Source organism: Oculina patagonica, chromosome 4, assembly GCF_052425735.1.
Source record: "Oculina patagonica isolate OP01 chromosome 4, crgOcupat, whole genome shotgun sequence".
Classification (NCBI taxonomy): domain Eukaryota; kingdom Metazoa; phylum Cnidaria; class Anthozoa; order Scleractinia; family Oculinidae; genus Oculina; species Oculina patagonica.
This window is the reverse complement of record NC_135761.1, coordinates 18,647,325-18,666,948: the sequence shown is the minus strand read 5'-3', so window position 1 is coordinate 18,666,948 and position 19,624 is coordinate 18,647,325. Positions and strand designations below refer to the sequence as shown.

At 36.3% G+C, this 19,624-nt stretch overlaps 2 protein-coding genes across 5 annotated transcripts; both read right to left on the bottom strand.

Annotated features, from left to right (window-relative positions):
• Positions 1 to 2,708: 2,708 nt before the first annotated feature.
• Positions 2,709 to 8,799, bottom strand: LOC144651841 (uncharacterized). 4 transcript variants are annotated; one of them, XM_078511872.1, is made up of 6 exons: positions 8,641 to 8,799; positions 7,570 to 7,608; positions 6,360 to 6,404; positions 4,263 to 4,396; positions 3,436 to 3,777; positions 2,709 to 3,222 (listed from the first exon to the last, which is right to left on the bottom strand). In XM_078511872.1, exons 4-6 carry the CDS (start codon positions 4,380 to 4,382, stop codon positions 2,860 to 2,862), a joined length of 825 nt encoding a protein of 274 aa, XP_078367998.1. In that variant the 5' UTR covers positions 4,383 to 4,396; positions 6,360 to 6,404; positions 7,570 to 7,608; positions 8,641 to 8,799; the 3' UTR covers positions 2,709 to 2,859. The 4 variants fall into 4 exon arrangements, with proteins under 4 accessions (XP_078367998.1, XP_078367997.1, XP_078368001.1 ...); XM_078511871.1 differs by lacking the exon at positions 8,641 to 8,799 and adding an exon at positions 7,695 to 7,737; XM_078511875.1 differs by lacking the exon at positions 8,641 to 8,799 and adding an exon at positions 7,695 to 7,737 and having other exon boundaries at positions 3,436 to 3,774.
• A 2,964-nt stretch (positions 8,800 to 11,763) lies between these two features.
• On the bottom strand, positions 11,764 to 15,415 carry LOC144651827 (uncharacterized). Its single transcript, XM_078511847.1, has 5 exons — positions 15,335 to 15,415; positions 13,984 to 14,027; positions 13,555 to 13,685; positions 12,440 to 12,817; positions 11,764 to 12,276 (listed from the first exon to the last, which is right to left on the bottom strand). Exons 3-5 carry the CDS (start codon positions 13,669 to 13,671, stop codon positions 11,923 to 11,925), a joined length of 849 nt encoding a protein of 282 aa, XP_078367973.1. The 5' UTR covers positions 13,672 to 13,685; positions 13,984 to 14,027; positions 15,335 to 15,415; the 3' UTR covers positions 11,764 to 11,922.
• Positions 15,416 to 19,624: the final 4,209 nt, after the last annotated feature.

Sequence of the window (19,624 nt, the reverse complement as noted above, 5' to 3'; positions counted from 1 at the left end):
GATTTCTGCCCCTTTTGTTTTCAACTGTCACGAGTTTCGTAGCCCAAGATTAAATTATTAATCGTTTTCTACTAGTACATCTAAAACAAATGGGCTGCCGTATATTACGCGCCACTGGTTTGGATAACTGATTTCAGTGGCTCTAAACTGAGTGTCCCGGGTTCAGGTTAGCGCGCGTGGATATGTCTCGAGAGAACAACAGACTGTTTTGCAGTCTAAGAGCGCCGAAACTTCAAATTAACTCTACCTCTTTATTGTATGGAAACTTTGATACTGTTTATAGACAAAAAAAACTCAAAATATTGCGGCATTTTTTAGTTTAGTGTATTGTCCTGGTTACAATGTTTCTTTGTCATCTTTTGGTAATACTTTTATCGGTTTTAACGCACGCTACAAGTGACTAGTTTCTTTATTCTCATCATTGCACATACTTATCTTTGTGTTGAAATTTTATGGAGAAATCAAGTGCTATTCAATGGCCGTTTTCACACTGGAGACGGACAAATCGTCTAGACGGACAAATTTTTTGAGACAGACAAATCCTCTGAGACGGACAAATCGTCTGAGACGAACAAATTGCCTTAGTTTGGAAACGAGACGGACACGATTTTGGACGTACAACTCGTCTGAATTTGTCCGTCGATTTGGCCGTTTGGAAAGACGATTATTCGAGGTCGACTTAGTCGTCTAGACTTGCAAGCCGTCAAAAAGCCGTCTTATTCACACTAGACGAACAAATCGTCAGACAACTTGTCATTGTCCGTCTTCTAGTGTAAAAACGGCCATTAGTACGGATGAATAGCTTGATTTGATAATAAAAACGAAGTCACCACTGCAGCTGCACATCTTGTTCTTTAGTAAGACCTTTCCCACCCACTCCCAGTCACCATTTTTCTTGCAAATATCTCTGGGGTCTTTGACCACGGCTTACATCATATAAATGTTTATGGAAAGCTGAAGATGGAAGGGATTTTTCTCGTCTCATCTTAATCTCTGAATAATTAATAAGTTCATGATAGGTTTTCGAGGTATTTTAAGCTCCAAGAATCTCTGATCCAAAAATGTTTAAATTACAAAAATGAAATATAATAAAACATATTACCCCCCCCCCCCAAAATTATATGACAGGTATCTGAGATTATCATAAAAACAATATCAGTTTGGCACCATGTTTGCTACCCTTCGAACTGGCGTAAAAAAAGAGACGTTCCTGACAGGTGTTTCAGTTTGCTCTCGCTGATGAAATTCCTGACTGAATTAGTCACTCGTTGTAACAAGCTTGTCAAGTTTACTGACGTTGGGAGTTTTTCTTCTACTGATTTTTTTCATTTAAAAGTAGTCAAAATTGATGTCTCAGTGACTTTATAATACTGAAGATGGAACTACCAGATAAAAGTGTGTAAAGAGCGCAACGAGTGTAACGAGGCGCAATTTGTTTGTCTCAAAACGTTGGTACCGGTAGTTCAAATCACCGTGTACTTCCAGACCCTTTCTGTAAATTATGCGATCATGAAAACGGCCAGAGAGTGCTCAAACTACTTTTAGACAACACAGTAATTTACTTTTTGGCTAATTTTGATGCGAGTTAACTGTATAAAAGTTTAAAATCCTCGAAGAGTGAGCATTTAAAAGAACCACACAGTTTTTTGCGTGTTGCATTGATGGCAGGGTAAATTCAGTCTATCGAGATATAGAAAACAACCGTGACTTAGAAGAGAAATTTATGAAATATGAAGCGCAATTTGAAGAAGCTCTAAATGAGACAGGGGTTGAACTGTACGCAGAATATTTTTCAAGAAAATTAGTGGTTTCTTCGATATATTCTACGAATCTCGTCTTTCCAATAGAGCGGAACACTGAACAAAGATCTTCATACTGTTTCTTTTCTGTTTTTGAGGTTCGCACAGTTGTAGTAAGAGACGCATGGCTATGTTATAGACTTACTAATCTAAGGACTTCTTTCAATACACAACACGAGGTTTTGGGCTCGACTTGAACGTTTTTGCTTTGTTTGTTGTCGATTCTCGTGCCCGTCGTTTTATTCCACTCAGTGTTTCTCCCAGAGCGCAACATTTCGCTTGATTTTACCTTAAATTAATTGTGTTTCATTTGCCTCACTTCTGGTTCTATTTATCCCTCTTTCTGGCTCTTCTTTACGTTACATTGAAAACAAAATTTTGAATCTCTTTCCGTAGCAGATGAAGAAAAATAGCCAAAATATACTAAAAACTGATACAAACAAGCAACCATTTCTTTGTCTTCATAACAGAGAACAACAAAAATCTTCATAATTTTCCTTCCTTTTTTGTGGTTCGCTCAGTGGTAGCAGCAGATTCTATCAGCCTACAAGTGAGTCCTATAGCTATGTTATGGAGTTATTGATCTCAGGGCTCCTTTCAATACACAACACTGGATTTTGGGCTAGAATTGAATAAAACTGGTATCTTTTTCGCTTCTTTTGGTATCGATTCTCGAATGTGTCATTTTTTTTCAATTCAGTGTTTGTTCCCAGAGCGCAATATTTCGCTTGATTTTACTTTAATATGAAGTCACTGTTCCATTTGTCTTCACTTCTTATTGTTCTTTATATCCTCAGTTTTTCCTGGCTGGCTTTACGTTGCATTGTGAACAAAATTTTGAATCTCTTTCTGTAGCTGATCAATAATAAAAGCGAAATTATACTAAAAACTGATACAAACAAGCAACCATTTCTTTGTCAAACCTCCTGCATTTTATTTAAAACAGCAAACGCGAAACAATTGCAAAGCACACTCAGTACACCCGTTAAATAACTAAGCAATTTATCAGAGTCCCATTATAAGCGTTTATGCAGGAATGATTTTTTTTTTGTCTCGGGATCTAAGCCTGAGGTTCAGGAACTTCTTCAACAAAGATCCGGGACACTGACTGAAAACCCGTGTAGGCGTCTGCATCTCCATAACTGCGACAGTTACCGACCCAGAATCCCACGCGCACCTTGCCTTTGTGGATGTTGTTGCAGTGCCCCTCAATATGGCGGACACGGCGAAGATATTTAAGATATGATCCACTTCCTTTACGCATGTACACAGCACCGTCAATTGGCAGGGGAGCTGCACATTCAGCACCGTTGAAAGTGAAATACCAGCGTTTGCAGCAACTGTCACAGTTGTAGATTCCAAGGGCACCGGTAAAGTAAACATGGAGGGATGTGTCAGAGAAGTTCTTGGTAAACACACAGTCCTGTTGAACATAATGATAAAAAAGAAGGAAATTAAAGATATAAATAAATAATAATTCTCTGACAATTCGCAATTGTTCTTAGAGATATAGATAACTCTTCATTATTTACTTAAAAAATTACGTTGAGTTCATTTTGAGGATGAAATTATACAATATAGTCGTATACAGTCGTGTTAAATTAACAGTTCGTTTTTGTAAATTGAAAACATTTACCTTGATCAGACCGTGGTCCTTGCCTTCACTGCTTGTCCAAGCACACTCTTTCCAGTTATTATGTGACATCGCACCAGGAGTCCCAGAGATTCCACTCTCTCCGCGCTGCCCATTTTGGCCGGGAGGACCCTGGGCGCCAGGTTCTCCTTTAGCGCCAACCTTTCCATTGATACCAGGAGTTCCTTTGGGACCTGGAGGTCCCTGGGGTCCAGTCTTCCCTGGGCTACCCTGGTCACCTTTGGCTCCTTCACGGCCATCACGGCCGTCACGGCCTGGTGCCCCAGGAGACCCAGGCTTGCCGTGGAGACCTGGTACACCACCATAATAGAAAGGAGGAGGCTGCTGGATTCAAATAATAAAAAACCTTTACATGAAAAGTCGATTATGACAGATATCTTGGCAACGTCACGTGAATATACGAGGTTCTTGTATTTCACAGTTCATTTTAATTGGAGTTTTTCATCCACCAAATTTCCTTTCCACGTCACAAATCGAAGGCTAAGAAGACCTTTTCTAGCCTCAAGTAAAATATTCTTCTTAGATGTGTTTTGTTATTTTTTGTTTCAAGTAGAATAATTATTTCTTTTATCATCACTGTTATTTGTTGTAGACTATTGCACAGTATCGTCAAATTACTATTTTTTTTTTATTGTGAGCTTTAATAGTAGTTCCTACACTGCTGCCTACTGCTATTAGTTAAAATTTCATTCCACCAACAAAACTAAAGTATCACAATTCATCGCACGCTACATATAGTGCATTCTCAGATGCAAATTGTTTGATTTTTCTAAGAAATTTATGCTTTGGAGGTAACACAAACAACATACCACGATGGGCGATGGTTGTTTTGCGGCGGTTTTGTTATCCTCCCCGGCACAATAGACGGCCAAGTGTGACATCACATACAACACTGAAACCACAGAGACTTTACTCAGAATGAAGGCCATGCTTTTGCGATTTGCTGCGGAGAAAGTTTGCATAGATTAAAGATCAAATTAGGGATAAAACCACCGTCACTTAAAGTCCCTCATTTTATTTTCATCTAATTGTTATCACTGAAAATTAAGGACATTTATGGCAAAAGGCATTACTTTAACAGAAGTCATTTCCGTTTCATAAACTATGACAAATATAGTTTTTGCAAAGATATAAGACTTAGAAAATCTTGATTGCTCAGTAAACATGCTAACATGATTTTACAGCTGATTCGCCTTCCCCAGAAAAACTCATGAGCGCAATCAGTCATGGTGCTAAATAAAGAGTCATCCATCTTTTTGTTAGTGAGTACTGAATTAAACAACATCTTTGAGTTTTCTTCGAGTGGATGTTATTCGTTGACATGTGTTTGATGGCCTCGTCTGTACACCAGTACAGTTGGAATAGATCCTCGTAGGAGAAAATAGTCCTGGCTTTTGACGTTTTCATTTTTTACCAATTATCAGCCTAATTTCTATCACTTGGTTTACGCGCTAAAAGTAAAATATTATAATATCATATCATATGTTTTTTTTTTCAGTTTCGATTTTGCAATTAATCGAAAAGGGTCGAAATAGAAAACGGTACTCTTGAGCCAAAAACGATGCATGTGGCTTTAAGTATTTCATCTGGATTTCTTTTTCAAGCATCATTTTTTAATCTGGTTAAAGATGGGAAAATTTACAGCTAAGAGAGAAAAAGATTTAAGCAGTTTTTTGGGGTTCTTTCGTTGCATAGTATTATGCCATAACTCATTAAAAACGTGCCATGTTAAAACACGTTTGTAAACTGGTATCAAATGTAAACAAAAAAAGTACGAGCAATACAATTGGTCGGATTACTGCAATCCAGTGACGTGTCTGTAAGCCACGTTATCAACATCCCAATTCTCCTTACATTTCATCAAGTACAAGTTGAGAGAATTTTGTTTCTTTCACAAAATGAATAATTTTCCATCGATGCATATCATTTTTTTGACAATAGAGCAAGCTCGTGCCACGTAATCATTTAGAAACACTTTCCATGTCGGAATGACAGAGGAGACTTTCACGGATAATGTAGATATTTGACTTTCTTCTCTGCTTGTCATGATTATTGAAATTGATAAAAATCTATTGCTTAGAATTTTTCTGTTCGGATAATACATACGATCCACAAGGACAATGAAAAATACTATACAACAAAAAAACTTAAGTGAAGACAAATACTGTAAAGCAGCTCCCTTAAAATGTTTTTAAACCCTTAAAATGTTAACTTCTTAAAAGAAGTTAACATCAGAAAAATATAATGAAACTGTGCTCAGCCGAGTCACTCGAAGGCTTTCAAAATAGTAATTTAATTATTTTTAGTTGATGGATTCAGAAGTCGTCAGTCTCACGCATTTTTATTTTTGAGAATTTGTATCTTTGTTGGCTTTTGGTCTGTTTAATTTTTATAAGTACTATTTTTTTCCTTACTAAACACCGAGTTTAATCTGCCAAAACACTAAAGATTGTGATTCTAATTTTTTTTAACGAAAACTTTAAAGATTTTAGCAACTCACTTGAAAATACCAAGGTCGCTGATTCAATTTGCTTTTACCATGACTTCGTTTTCTTTCATGCAATTGATTTTTCAATGTTGACTGCCATTTTTGCCAAATAAACGCATGAAAATAGCACGTAAAGTTTTCTTATTGCATAAATAGTGCAATTTATTACTTTTCAGTTGCAGGTTGTGAAGCTTGTTTCATTGATAAGGCTCATGATTTGATGATCTGGGAATGCCTCGTCATGAAGGGCTTCAACAATGATTTGATGAAAAACTTCAGTATTCTTTAAAAGTTGTTTAATCACAGAACGCTCATAGATAAACTCTATTGAGACACGAAGGGCTTTAACACATGTAAGGAAGCCTTAATTCTATGTAAACTGTTTTGTGCCGACATAAACTGGAGTAAAATCACTAACCTTTCTTGAATGCTTGTGTTTCTGACCAACTTTGTGAACAATTTGCTAGAAGGAAAAATGAGATAGGGATGTCAGTTTTGACATTAAATAAAGCAAAAAAGCAGAGGAAAATTGATCTAAACTTACATCATCAGTCGAGTCACTCTCGCTAGTCTAACGTTAGTCTTCTTACTGTTTAGCCTCCAGTAAAATAACTCGCGATAAAACAAGTTTGCACATAATAATTTTATATTCCTATGTTTAGACTATTTGTTCTTACTAGGAATGTTATTGGCCAGTACAGTTTGTTTTGTTATCCAATTGTCCAATGAAATGAAGTCTTGTATTTGTAAGTTACCAAATGCTGACGTGTTACATAAGTTGATGACTTTGATCAATATTTTTCTTTCCTTTTTTCAGAAAGTTTCTACAATTTTCCAAGGCAAAACAAAACAAAATTTTGTAATGGAATTAAGATTAAGCAAAGGATTATTCTCCACATGATTTTCCTAAGCAACTTATAATTCAGCATCCAAGTTTTGAAAACAGATGCTCTCAACCCTAAACAGCCTGTTTTAGGCGCATGTTTTATAATATGATATTTTTATTTTAAAATCATCATGAAATTTAAAAATTGCTGCAAACAACACTATAAAGAAACCAGACCCTGCCAAAAGAAAACACGTTTGAAGTCATGGATTACATAAGAAACTTCATTGTGCTCACACCAGACAATTTTACATATTGCAAAACTATGTTTGAATAAAAATACCTAATTGGTCCGTTTGGATATGAGCTACTTGTTTTTTTTATCTTTTTACTTAAAAAACTGAGATGAATCTACCATAAACATATCAAGAAATGCGATTTCAGTCTATGTCACTATGTCAGTATATTACAGCTCATACTCAACGTTTTCCACCAAATTAAATTTGTTTTTATGCGATTCTTCAATAAACACGATAACAATAGAATGTGAAATTTGCCAGTCTTTACTGAATCTAATGTATTGTTGTTTATAGCAGGAGAACAATTAACGAGAAAATAACTGAGAAGACGGCGTAATTCGCAGGATTTGTTCACGAGTTGACGGTCTAGAAATGCATTTTTGGCAAACACGACTTAATCATCTGTGGTTAGCTTTCTATTTTTCGCCAAACAGTTAGGTTTAGTTGTTCAAAAATTCACTCTAGCGGGACATTATAAAGGCACAAAAAAATGATTTACTCACCTTTCTAGAAAGCGTGCGTTGCCTCTGAAAATAATCTTACTGGGGGAAGAAGGAAAGATAATGTTAGATTTACATGTATCACTAAATCAAGTAACTAAAGGAGCAGAGAAAAAATTCAAACTTACGTAGCTTACACTGTCAGCTAAGTCACTCTTGTCTCTGTTCAGAACACGAGTAAAATGAATCTCGATAAAACGAGTTTGTAAAATAAAAACAACTCATTCTTACAAGGAATTTTATTGGCTGGACCAATTTCTTAGTTGGCAGTTTGTCCAATGAAATGAAGTCTTCCATTTGTAAGTTACAAAAGAATGACGTGTTGCTCAAGTTGATGACTTTGTTGAATATTTTTCACCAGTTAGTTTTAAAAATGATGTATATAGTCCAAACAAAAAAGTATTTTGAAAAAAGGATAAAGTCAAAAACAAGGGCGCATTTTTCTGTCGATTCTCTGAGCACAAAATAGCTCGGAACGACACGTACACCATTTTGTAAAAAACAGCCTCTCCAGTGAACCTTTCTTTACGCTTCTGAAGTATTAGATTATGTTTTCATGTTATAATTAAGCCACAATGCAATGAACATTTTCAAGTCATTAAACTGCCGCTTTACGTACCCAGCGCAAAGAAAAACATTTAGAAGTGTCACATATTCAATAGAGCCATCAATGTCCCTGCGCAAGACGCAAAATCGACGCTCACGACTCGTGAAACTGTGTTGGTCGGTTTACGTGTTTGAAAGTTAGCATCCTTTGTTGCTTTGGTTAGAGAGAGAGAGACTCATTTTTACTTGAAGAGATTGATTTAAAAATAGCGGTAACGTACCATGGTAACTACCGTTGTGCGTAAAATAACAAGAAAAGTGAAATTTAGGCCTAGGTCTTATCAGGCGCGTTGATTCATATCATTAAAAAGGAAAAGAACGCAAACTTGGGATGTTTTACGAGTTTACAGTTCAGAGATGCCTCGACAAAAAGGCTTCAAAATCAGTTTGAAACGCTGTGTTAAAATTGGACTTTCAAAACGGCACTCTAACGCGCAGTATAAAGACAAAATGAAAACAATCACTTACCTTTCTTGTATAAACAGTGTATAATTATGTCTTCTGCCAAGAGGGGGCTGAATGATGGATTTAACTGTGATTTAAACGAAAAAAGAAGCAAAGAGAACACAAGAGAAAAAAACGGTGATAAATAACTTTTACATTGTCAACCGAATCACTTTGTCTCATGCTGTGTTTTTCCTTTGCCCTCGAGTCAAATGATTCTCGACAAAATAAGTTTTTGAATTAATTTATTAACTTTATTTTCAGGGACTACCACTAGCAGCTTCATGCTGATTTAATTTAGCTTGAATAACTAAAACTTGAAAAGTAATGTTCTTTAATTTCCTAAAGTACTTCCTGTATCGATCGTCACTTGCAAGAAAATTCTCAACACTCGGATAGAATTTAAGATATAAAATTAAAAGTCTGTTTACGTGGCGTTCAGACAGGTCTACATGCAAATCAAACCTCAGAAAGCGGGTTCCGAGAACAGTTGAAAATGTTTAACCTATTGGTGATGCTGTTTCGATTAGCTTACGATGGTTATTTTTGTAGACTTTTCTCGGACGAAAAGCGCTAGTTAACGTTGTAATGAATACGGAATTACTTGTTCCATGCGTTCGAGTGTTTCAATATAAATATTTCCCACTTTAATTTATAGACTGAAGTGAATTGTTTGATTGTGAATTTTTACGTTCCGGGTGATTGCGTTTGTTTGACATTATTTCTATCGCAATTAATAAACTGTGAACACTTTCTGTTTATAATTATAATTAACACTTCAGGCTATAACTACTTCTTGCAAATTACACTTCCTGTTATGTGAAGCCTGCCGTGAAAAAGGCGGATTTGCGAATCTGCATGTGTAGCTAATGCCCGAGAAAAACCGCCCATCTTTTCAGTTTAACCGCCTATATAATAGTATTTTACTGGCGGATTATTTGGGGTCTACAGGATCTACAGTTAATCATAACTGAGAATAATCAATTAATCATGATCTCGCTCCCTCATTCACAGGCGGCCCAAGCGCACTATGTGATTATTCATAAAGTTTTAGCGAACGTGACCCTTGCCTTTGAGCGGTGTTGTGTTACAAAGATGCGATTTATAAGGGTTTGTATGGGAACTCAACGATTTTTTTTTCAAAAAGAATAATATGTAATGTTTCGCTAATAAAATCGACTAACCTTATTGCCTTGTTGTATTCTTTGCTGTTTGTCCGCTTCTCAGGCCATTTTGAAGCGTTTTCGGTGAGTTAGCGCTGGCTGGTGGTGGTTCCACTATAAACGATCTTCTGCCACTTGGAAATAAGGCCATCCCCTTTTTTTTTTTTCGTTTATCGTCGTATGTGTTTTCTGATTTTGGGTCGGTCGGTCGGAATTAAAAAAAAAAAAAATTCAAAAAAAAAGTGGATAAGGAGTCTGGAACTAGGAGGCCCGGTACCTCAGCATAATGTCCGTGGAGCCTGGAAACAAGAAGACATGGTTACAAAGTCAACATGGCGGCAATGGAGGAAGGAAAAATCGACGTCGTGGTTAAACTCAAACAAGAATAGCGTAAAAAGGATGAAACATTATTTAAAATAATGTGTCATTGCCTTCTATACCTTCTGTATAAATTTTTTTTTTTTTTTTGAAAACGCGAAAATCTGGGTCGGTCGGACGACGCTAAACAGAGAAAAAAAGGGGATGGCCTAACACAGCCTGAAATAGTTACTACTAAAATGACAAATACCGTTCCTGCACATGTATTTCCTGACGGTAGAAGATCGTGCGGAATTTGGAAGTAACACCTCTCTTCAAACAACAACAGAATAATTTCATTCGAAGTGCGGGGTTTACAAAGCGATTAGAACTTGGAAAGCAAATGTACCCGACTTTGCGACCGAAATTCTTCAAACCGTATGACAGGAACACGCTGAAACTCGGCACAAATCTTTGCAATATCCTGTTCTAGCTGCTTTAAAAAAATGAAAAACAAATCGGCAAATTTTCCGCAATTCTAAATAACATCATTTGTTTGATAGTTTCAAAAATTCGACTGAAAACCATCCATCTTTATTGACTGCTAACATTTGATGTATATACACGATCTTTTTAACTTTTACACACAAGATTAAGGTGACATCAGACTCAAAACTGGCTGGTACTGGGTTAGTATAAGTATCAAATTTATGCGACGGTCAAGTCAGACGCATAACACAACAGTTTTTAAAGGCAAAATAAAGATGTCGCTCGTTCAGGAAATCTACGGAGTGGATTTTCCTGTAAGTTGTTGTGAGTAAACTTCAACTGTTTGGCAGCATTTCGGGGTAATTACAGAAAAATTCACCGTGGCATTTTCAAAATAATCGCATTTTATTAAAAACGAAGGCTTCCAAAAATCGCTCATAACTTCAACAAATCGCGTTTGATCGCCATAAAATTTATGATTTTACATAATTTAAGCATTGTTTTTTTCAGATTCTCAAAAATCTAAGCAATCGCTTCACGTTTTCCCGTTTTAAAACGCGCTTTAAAAAGGGAACTGTCAGCCTCATAAATACCCGCGGGCCACCTTAACCGGTCTCCTTTATACTTTAAGTAACGCAGAAAAACGGAATTTTCTCGATATGGTATGACGCATATTAAGCACCTCTCTTAAAGTGTATTGTCCAGTATTAATTGAGCTGCCTGGAGCTGGAGGGTAGCTTATTAGCACATTCGTATTCAGTCTCTCTTAAAAGAAATAACTCGGCATTCCAGACAAGTCAATTAAGTAAGTGAAGTTATTTTCTTTTCTGAAATTCCTTCTTTCCAAATCACATGGAATCGTACGTTTCGTTACTTGGGTGAATTTGAAAACGAAAAAACAAAGTGTTTCGTAAATGAATCACTGCAACATTGTAAAATTTTAATTGGGTGATATATTTTTCCATGTGGCAATTGTCGTTTTGAATTTTTCGCAATATTCACATTTTTATAAGGTCATCACAGTTTTCATCAGGGCTGTGTGAACTTCCCGTCTAGTTCTTTTTTGCCTTCACGAATTTTTGTAACTTCGCAAGCAAAATTTGGTATATTTAGTACCTTTCGTAGTTGCGTCACCCCTGGACAAATGTCAAAAAGAGAGTTTCACAAAAATTGCATAGAAAAAGCAAACAAGTATCCATTTCTTCGTCAATCTTCCTGCCTTTTATTAAAAACAGCAAACGTGAAACAATTACAAAGCACGTCCAGTAATCAAAGGAACCACTTGTTACATAATTAAGCAACTTATCACAGTTCTAATATCAGCGTTTATGCAGGAATGGATGTTTTGTCTCGGGATCTAAGCCTGAGGTTTGGGAACTTCTTCAACGTAGATCCGGGACACTGAATTCCACCCTGTCTGGGCGTTATAGCTTCCATATCCGGGACATTTACCGACCCAGAATCCAACGCGCACCTTGCCTTTGTTTATGTTGTTACAGTGCCCCTCAATATTGTTGACGCGGTGAATATTTTGAGACTTTGCTTGCGACATGTACACAAGACCGTCAATTGGCAGGGGAGCTGCACATTCAGCACCGTTGAAAGTGAAATACCAACGTTTGCAGCAACTGTTACAGCTAGTGACTCTAAGAACACCAGTCCAGTAAACATGGAGGGCTGTGTCAGAGAAGTTCTTGGTGAACACACAGTCCTGTAAACAAAATTAATAAAAAAGAAATAAATTTAAAAAGTGAATAATTCTTTAGTTCCTTAATAATTTTCAATTACTATGACAGCTCTGAATAATTATCCGATTCTTTACGTTCAGTTCATTTCTAGCTAACTATTCTAGTATAGTTGTTGATTCAGTTCACCTTGATCAGACCGTTGTCTTTCTCGTCATCCAAGTTTTTCCACGCGCACTCTTTCCAGTTCTTAAAAGACATCGCACCAGGAGTCCCAGGGATTCCACTTGTTCCACTCTCTCCGCGCAGCCCCTTTTGGCCGGGAGGACCCTGGACTCCAGGTTCTCCTTTAGCGCCATTAGTTCCTTTGGGACCTGGAGGTCCCTGGGGTCCAGTCTTCCCTGGGCTACCCTGGTCACCTTTGGCTCCTTCACGGCCATCACGGCCATCACGACCTGGTGCCCCAGGAGACCCAGGCTTGCCGTGCATACCAGCAGGGCCTGGTACCCCAGGAGACCCAGGCTTGCTGTGCATACCAGGGAGACCACCATAGCAGTAAGGAGGTTGCTGTTTTGGAATAAGAAAAGAGTTTTAACAAATAAATCAGGATAAAGTTAGTTAAGACCGATATCTTGGCAACGACAGGTGAATATACTAGATTTTAGTGCAAGTTAGATTATTTTATTTTTTTATTTATGAGTTAAAGTTAAAGTTATTAAAGGTATGGATCATAGATATAAATAAATCTTCTACCACTACCCTTGTACACTGCTTTAATTTGTTATTATGATATGAGCTGTTTGTATGGAAGTATACATTACTATTACAAAAATTGATTTTGCAATATTTCTGCAATGAAAAATTTGAAAATTTTACGAGATAATGAATAATGTCAAGATATCAAATTTGTTGTTGTAGGTTTCAGGTTTTGTTTTTCATTTGGCATAAAATGTTTTTTCCTCTCTTCAAGACTTAAATTTTAGGACATCCCTGACCTATAAAATGTTACAGCTAGTTTATTTTCCTACTAGTAGAACCAGCTGTTCTCTACTTCTATTCTTGTCCTTAGTTTGGATGCAATTATTCTCACGTTATACAACTAGTAGCCTATAAGCCTGATAAAACGAGGTATGGCCGAAAATAGTCATCAAACGATGCCCGTTGTGTTACTGTAAACATACACCATCGCCATGTGGTCGGATCTATTATGTTCAAAATCAAATCCATCAATATTTACAAAGAAATGTTGTTTTACTCTTGTCAGAAATTTACACTGACGCGTAACGCAATGAAATGCCACTTACCATTTTGTAGGATGGTTGGTTGGTTTTGTTATTTGCTGTGGCGCAGTAAACCAACAATGACATCACAAACAGAGACAACAAGGAGATCACAGAGACTTTATGGGGAATGAAGGCCATTTCTTCTTCGCGATCTGCAGTAAAAAAAGTTTGCAAAGACCAGATTCTTTAACTCAGTAAAAAATAAGCACATTGACGCAATGATGAAGGCATGGGGGGAAATGTTAACCCATTTTTGCTTACAAACTGCAGCAAACGCTTTTTTACAAAGATAAGAAAAGATCGGTTGGGGTACGTTTGATAAATTGTTAAAACCTTTTTTCTTTTCAATTCTGACTATAATTTTTGCAGAATAAACGCATGCTGTGTGCCGACTTAATTTTCGAAAATATATGGTGTAGTAGCGCGGTTAACTGGAGTAAAATCACTCACCTTTCTGGAAAGCTTGTGTTTCTGACCAATTTGAGAAGGATTTGCTGAACGCAAAAGAAGAGAAGGGGATGTAAGTTTTGGCACTAAATGTAGTAAAGAAGCAGAGTAAATGGAACTAAGCTTACACCGTCAGCCAAGTAACTTTAGCTAGTCTTCTTGCTGTTTAGCCTCCAGTAAAATGATTCGCGATAAAACAAGTTTGCGAATAATAACTTTACACTCCTATGTTTAGACTATTTTTTCTTACAACGAATGTTATTGGCCAAAACAGTCTGTTTTGGTATCCATTTGACCAATGAAATGAAGTCTTCTATACGTAAGTTATCAAATGCTGACGTGTTGCAAAAGTTGACAACTGTGATGAATATATTTTTCTTCCCTTATTTCAGATAGTTTGTACAATTTTTCAAGGCAAAACAAAACAAAATTTTGTAATGAAATTAAGGATAAGCAAGGGATTTTTCTCCACGTGATTCTCCTTAGCAACTAATAACTCGACATCCAAATCAGTTATGAAAACAAATGCTCTCAACTCTAAATAGTTTTAGGCTCGTGTTTATATGATATCGATCGATATTTTCAAATCATCATGAAATTTAATAATTGGCGCAAACAACATTATAAGAAACCAGCCTATACACGTTATAAGAAACCAGCCAAACACGTTGAAAGTCATGCTCTTACATAAGAAACTTCATTGTGCTCACACCAGACAATTTTACATGTTGCAAAACAATGTTTCAATAAAAATACCTTATTGGTCCATTTTCATTTTTATGAGTTTAAATTGGTATTCTTTGTTAGTTCGGTTATAAGAGACTTGTTTTTTCTTCGTTTTACTTAAAAAAACTGAGATGAATCTACCTTAAACACATCAAGAAATGCGTTTTAAATTTATGCCATTTGAAACTTTAAACATTAATTTTCAGTGTATTACAGTTCAGTATACAAAATGTTTTCCACCAAATTTGTTCTTTATTAGCGATTCTGTACACGACACATGTAGCACATGAAATGCAAAGAAAGATGGAAATTTACTGGTCTTTACTGAGTCTAATGAGTTGTTTATAGCAGGAGAAAAATTAACGAGGAAACAACTGAGAAAACGTAGCCTGTGCGGGACGGTTGTACACAGGCTAAGAAAACGAGATAATTTGGAAACAAAGTTGCGCAGCTGGATCGAAAAATTTTTCACCAGTTGACGGTCTTGAAATGTGTTGCATGCTTGGACAAACAGGATTTCATCATCTGTGGTTAGCTTTTGTTTTTCGCCAAACAGTTACGTTTAGTTGTCCAAAAATTCACTCGAGCGAGACATAAGATTAAAAAGGCGCATCAAAAAATCACTCACCTTTCTAGCAATCTGCGTGTCTCAAACAATAATTCTTACTGGGGGAAAGGAAAAAAAGTGTTAGATTTGTCACTAAATCAAGCAAAGGAGCAGAGAAAAATATAAAACTAATAGCTTACACTGTCAGCTAAGTCACTCTTATCTTGTCGCTGCTTGGAATACGAGAAAAATGAATCTCGATAAAACAAGTTTGTAAAATAATAACATCTATGTTTAGACTCAAAGCTGCCTTCTTACAAGGAATTTTATTTGCTGGAACAATTTCTTTGTTGGCAGTTTGTCCAATGAAATGAAGTCTTCCATTTGTAAGTTATTGAAGAATGACGTGTTGCTCAAGTTAAATACTTTAATTTGATGAATATTTTTCCCCCTTGGACTTGTACTTATAGTTTTAAAGGTGATGTATAATTTCTTTGAGAACAAACAAAACAAAATCTTGAAAAAGAATTGAGTTAAACACAGGAGTGCATTTTTCTCTTGATTCTCTGAGCACAAAATAACTCAGCCGAACAACGCGTATACCATTTTGTAAAACAGTCCCTCTAACAAACACCTTTCTTTACGCTTCTGAAGTACAACATTATGTTTTGATGTTATAATAACGCCACAATGCAATGAACATTTTCAAGTCATTAAATTGCCGCTTTACCCAACTCAAAGAAAAACATTTAGAAGTGTCACAAATTCAATAGAGCCCTACTCAAGACTTACTATGTTTAAAATCGACGGTCACGACTTGTGAAACTGTGTTGGTCGGTTTACATGTGTGAACGTTAGCATCCTTTGTTGCTTTGTTTGATGAGACTCATTTTTACTTGGAAAAAAGATGGATTTAAAAATGTCACTCAGTTCAATCTCCGTTATGAAAATTTAAACCGAGTTTCTGATCAGCGATAGCTTCTTACATAAAATAAATCCCGGCAAAGCCGTTTTGTACTTAATTGTAATTCTACAATAAAATCGACAATTACCGACGTAAAAAAGCAAGAAAAGTGAAATGTAAGTCTTATCAGGAGTGTTGATTCATATCATTAACAAAAAAACGCAAACTTGGGATGTTTCATGCACGAGTTTACGGTCCAAAAAAGCGTTGTCAAAAAGGCTTCTGTATCAGTTGAAACACTGTTTTTAAATTGGACTTTCAAAACGGCACTCTAGCGCGCAGTTTTAAAACACAAGAAGAGAGAGACTGAATGATGGAATTAACTGTGGTTCAATCAAATAATGAAGCAAAGAGAACACGAGTCAGAGAAAATTTAGTGGTAATTTTTAAACCTGTCAGCCGAGTCACTTTGCCTCATGCTGTGACGCTGTTAAGCCCTCGAGTCAAATGATTCTCGACAAAACAAGTTCGTGAATTAATTTATATATATATTTTGAGGGACGCTTTCTGTGTAGTATTATATTTTTACAAGCAGAATGAAAAGTTTTCACCAAAAATATTTGTTTAGACGCTTATATTATTCGTCCCATCGAATGAACTTAAGTCATTCATCCCCATGGTTATAGAAGACTTTTTTTGCATACGAGCTAGGAGTTAGACAAATAATTATTTTCTTTAACATACCACCCAGTAGCTGTATGCTCATTTAATTAAGCTTGAATAGCGATGATCTGTTTTTTCTTTTCAATTCTTAGAGTTCGAGAATCCCGTTCCTTTCCACAGTGCTTGCTGTATTGATCGTCACTTGCAACAATATTCTCAATACTCGGATAGAGTAAAAGACGTATAAAGCTGTAGTTAAAAGTCTGTTTACGTGGCGGTCAGACGGTTTCGCTACATGCAAATCAAACCTCGAAAAGCGCGTAGCGAAACAGTTGGAAAATGTTAAATCGTTTTATGGTGCTCTTTCGATTGGCTAACGATGGTTATTTTTGCTGATTTTTCTCGGTAGAAAAGCGCCAGTAAACGTTCTAATGATTACTTGTTTCACGCGTTCGAGTGTTCCAATGTAAATATTTGCCAGTTATAAGTGAATTGTTTGATGGTGAATATTTGATTTCCGGGTGACTGCGTTTGTTTGACAGGACTTCTATCGCAAATAGACTGTTTTTAACTTATATAATTAACACTTCAGGCTATAACTTACTCGCTATAAATAACACTTGTGTTTCTGTATAGCCAACTGTGGGAAAGGCGGATTAACGGATTTTTGTAGAGCTGGAGATAAACCGCCCATTTATTACAGCATAGTATAGCTTCTTTAATTGGAATTTTGTTTGGGGGCTGAATAAGAAAGGATAGCTACAACTGAGCGAAACTAAGTAGAATTAAATAATCATGAACTCACTCACTCTAATTAAGCTTTTCAACTAAACAAACGGGAATGGTTCACCTTCCACGCAAACTTTTGCGTGACACGCGTGACTCACAGTTCTCGCGCGCTCGTTTATTTCATATTCGTGAGCAGTTCGTCACCGAGTTCGACACCAGAACTGATACTTTGTGTAAAGTTTGACTGATTTCCTTTTTAGTTTACTTCCTTTTATTGATGTCTATTATCTCAAGAAAAAGTCGACTCTTCAATCGACATGAAATAGAAGATTTATAGTGATAGCCTCTGTTTTTAGGGCAAACTTGGCGCGATATTATGTAGGAATAAAAATTCAGTAATTTCCTTTGATTTAGAAAGCACAAAAAAAAAACAAAGTACTTTCCTTACTAAATGAATTTTGAGCTTTCCACTAGCAGATTTGCTCGCGAGCTCTCGACAAATTTAAGAGCAATAAAAGGTCTGCAGTGAATAGACTCATTTTAATACAGATGTAATGAGGTGGAGAAGGGGTGGGGACTAAAAATACGATTGCCAACGTAAACACATCAAAACTTGTAAAAATTAATCAGTAAAATCCTTTTCGGACTGAATATTAGAGAAATAAAATTGTATGGAATTTATTTGCCATAGGGCGGATGCTGACACAAACGTTGTAGTATTTTGTCCATGCATGTTTGTCCTTTTTATTATGGCGCAAACACACACACACACGCACACACATAATTAGTTTCCTCTTCCTGCACTTGTCTAGTCAAGTTAAAAAAAGGCAGTGGTTTTTTAACTGAACTTCTTCCGTCGCAAAATCCAAGAGCTGTGATGAATCCTTTCAGCGTGTTGAAAGCTTGTAAATTAATGCGATGTTAGTAAATGTGTGGGACTGTACCAATCGAGAATCTGTCGGGCTACAGAAACTTTGCTTGATACTTTGTTGGCAATATAACCTAAAGAAAACAGTTAAAGCCGGTCTTCTTTATACCCTAGCATCAAACTTTAAGCAAATTGCATTTAGAAACGAAATTTTCGCGATGTGCTGTGACGCACCTCTCTTAAAGGGACAGTGTCCCGGCTGATATATCTTATTTTCATAAGTACGGCCTGTTGCTTCCAATAAACTTGCCTTATTTTTTTGCAATAGAATAAAAAAAACAACAAAAGTTGTGAAAGCAAAGAAATATCAACTACATAGAAAAGAAAAACGATTAAAAGATTTAAAATTTCACCAGAATGGCAACGTGATTGCTTGACATCCCGTCACAAAATCAAATTTGACGAACTTTAATCTACTTCCATTCTTGTAATCCTGTACTTCTTCCTCAATATATAAATATATATATTTTTATATGTAGTTTCTTTTAATCCAATTTATTTCTATATTTGGAGGCACTTGGCAATATAATATGGAAATGAGGCTAAAGACCTTTCGATAATCAGCCCGGACACTGTCCCTTTAAAAAGAGTGTAGTCAATCTTCACCGAGCAGTGATAAGCCTCGAGTTGGAGAGAAGCACATGTGCAAATTGCTATTCAGTCTTTCCGTTTAAAGAAATAACTAGGCGTTTCAGACAAGTCAGGTTCAGTGAATTTTTTTTCTTTACTGCAATTCCTCCTTTTAAAACTCCAGGAGAATCAGTCTTACATTTTTTCGCACACGAAAACACATTGAGTATGTTCCAACTATATTTGGACAGTGCAGAAAAATTCATTTTTTTGGTTCATTCTGATTTTCTCTGATCTCATGACTACACAGTGTAAGTCCTTTTAGTGACTGATTTAAGGGCCAAGAAAAACTCTTATTATTGCGGATGTCAGAAGGCAGAATCCTTTAAGAACTGGGAACATTGGAAGCACCACGCCATGAATCTCAGCGGAATTTAAGGAAATAAAATGTTAAACAAAATTGGAAAAGAAATAATTGATAAGTGAAGCGAAATTTAAAGAAGCGGTGTTGAACATGAAGAAAGGGTGTTCAAAGACTATGTCTTCAAAAAATCATGAGTGGTCAAAATATAAGTTT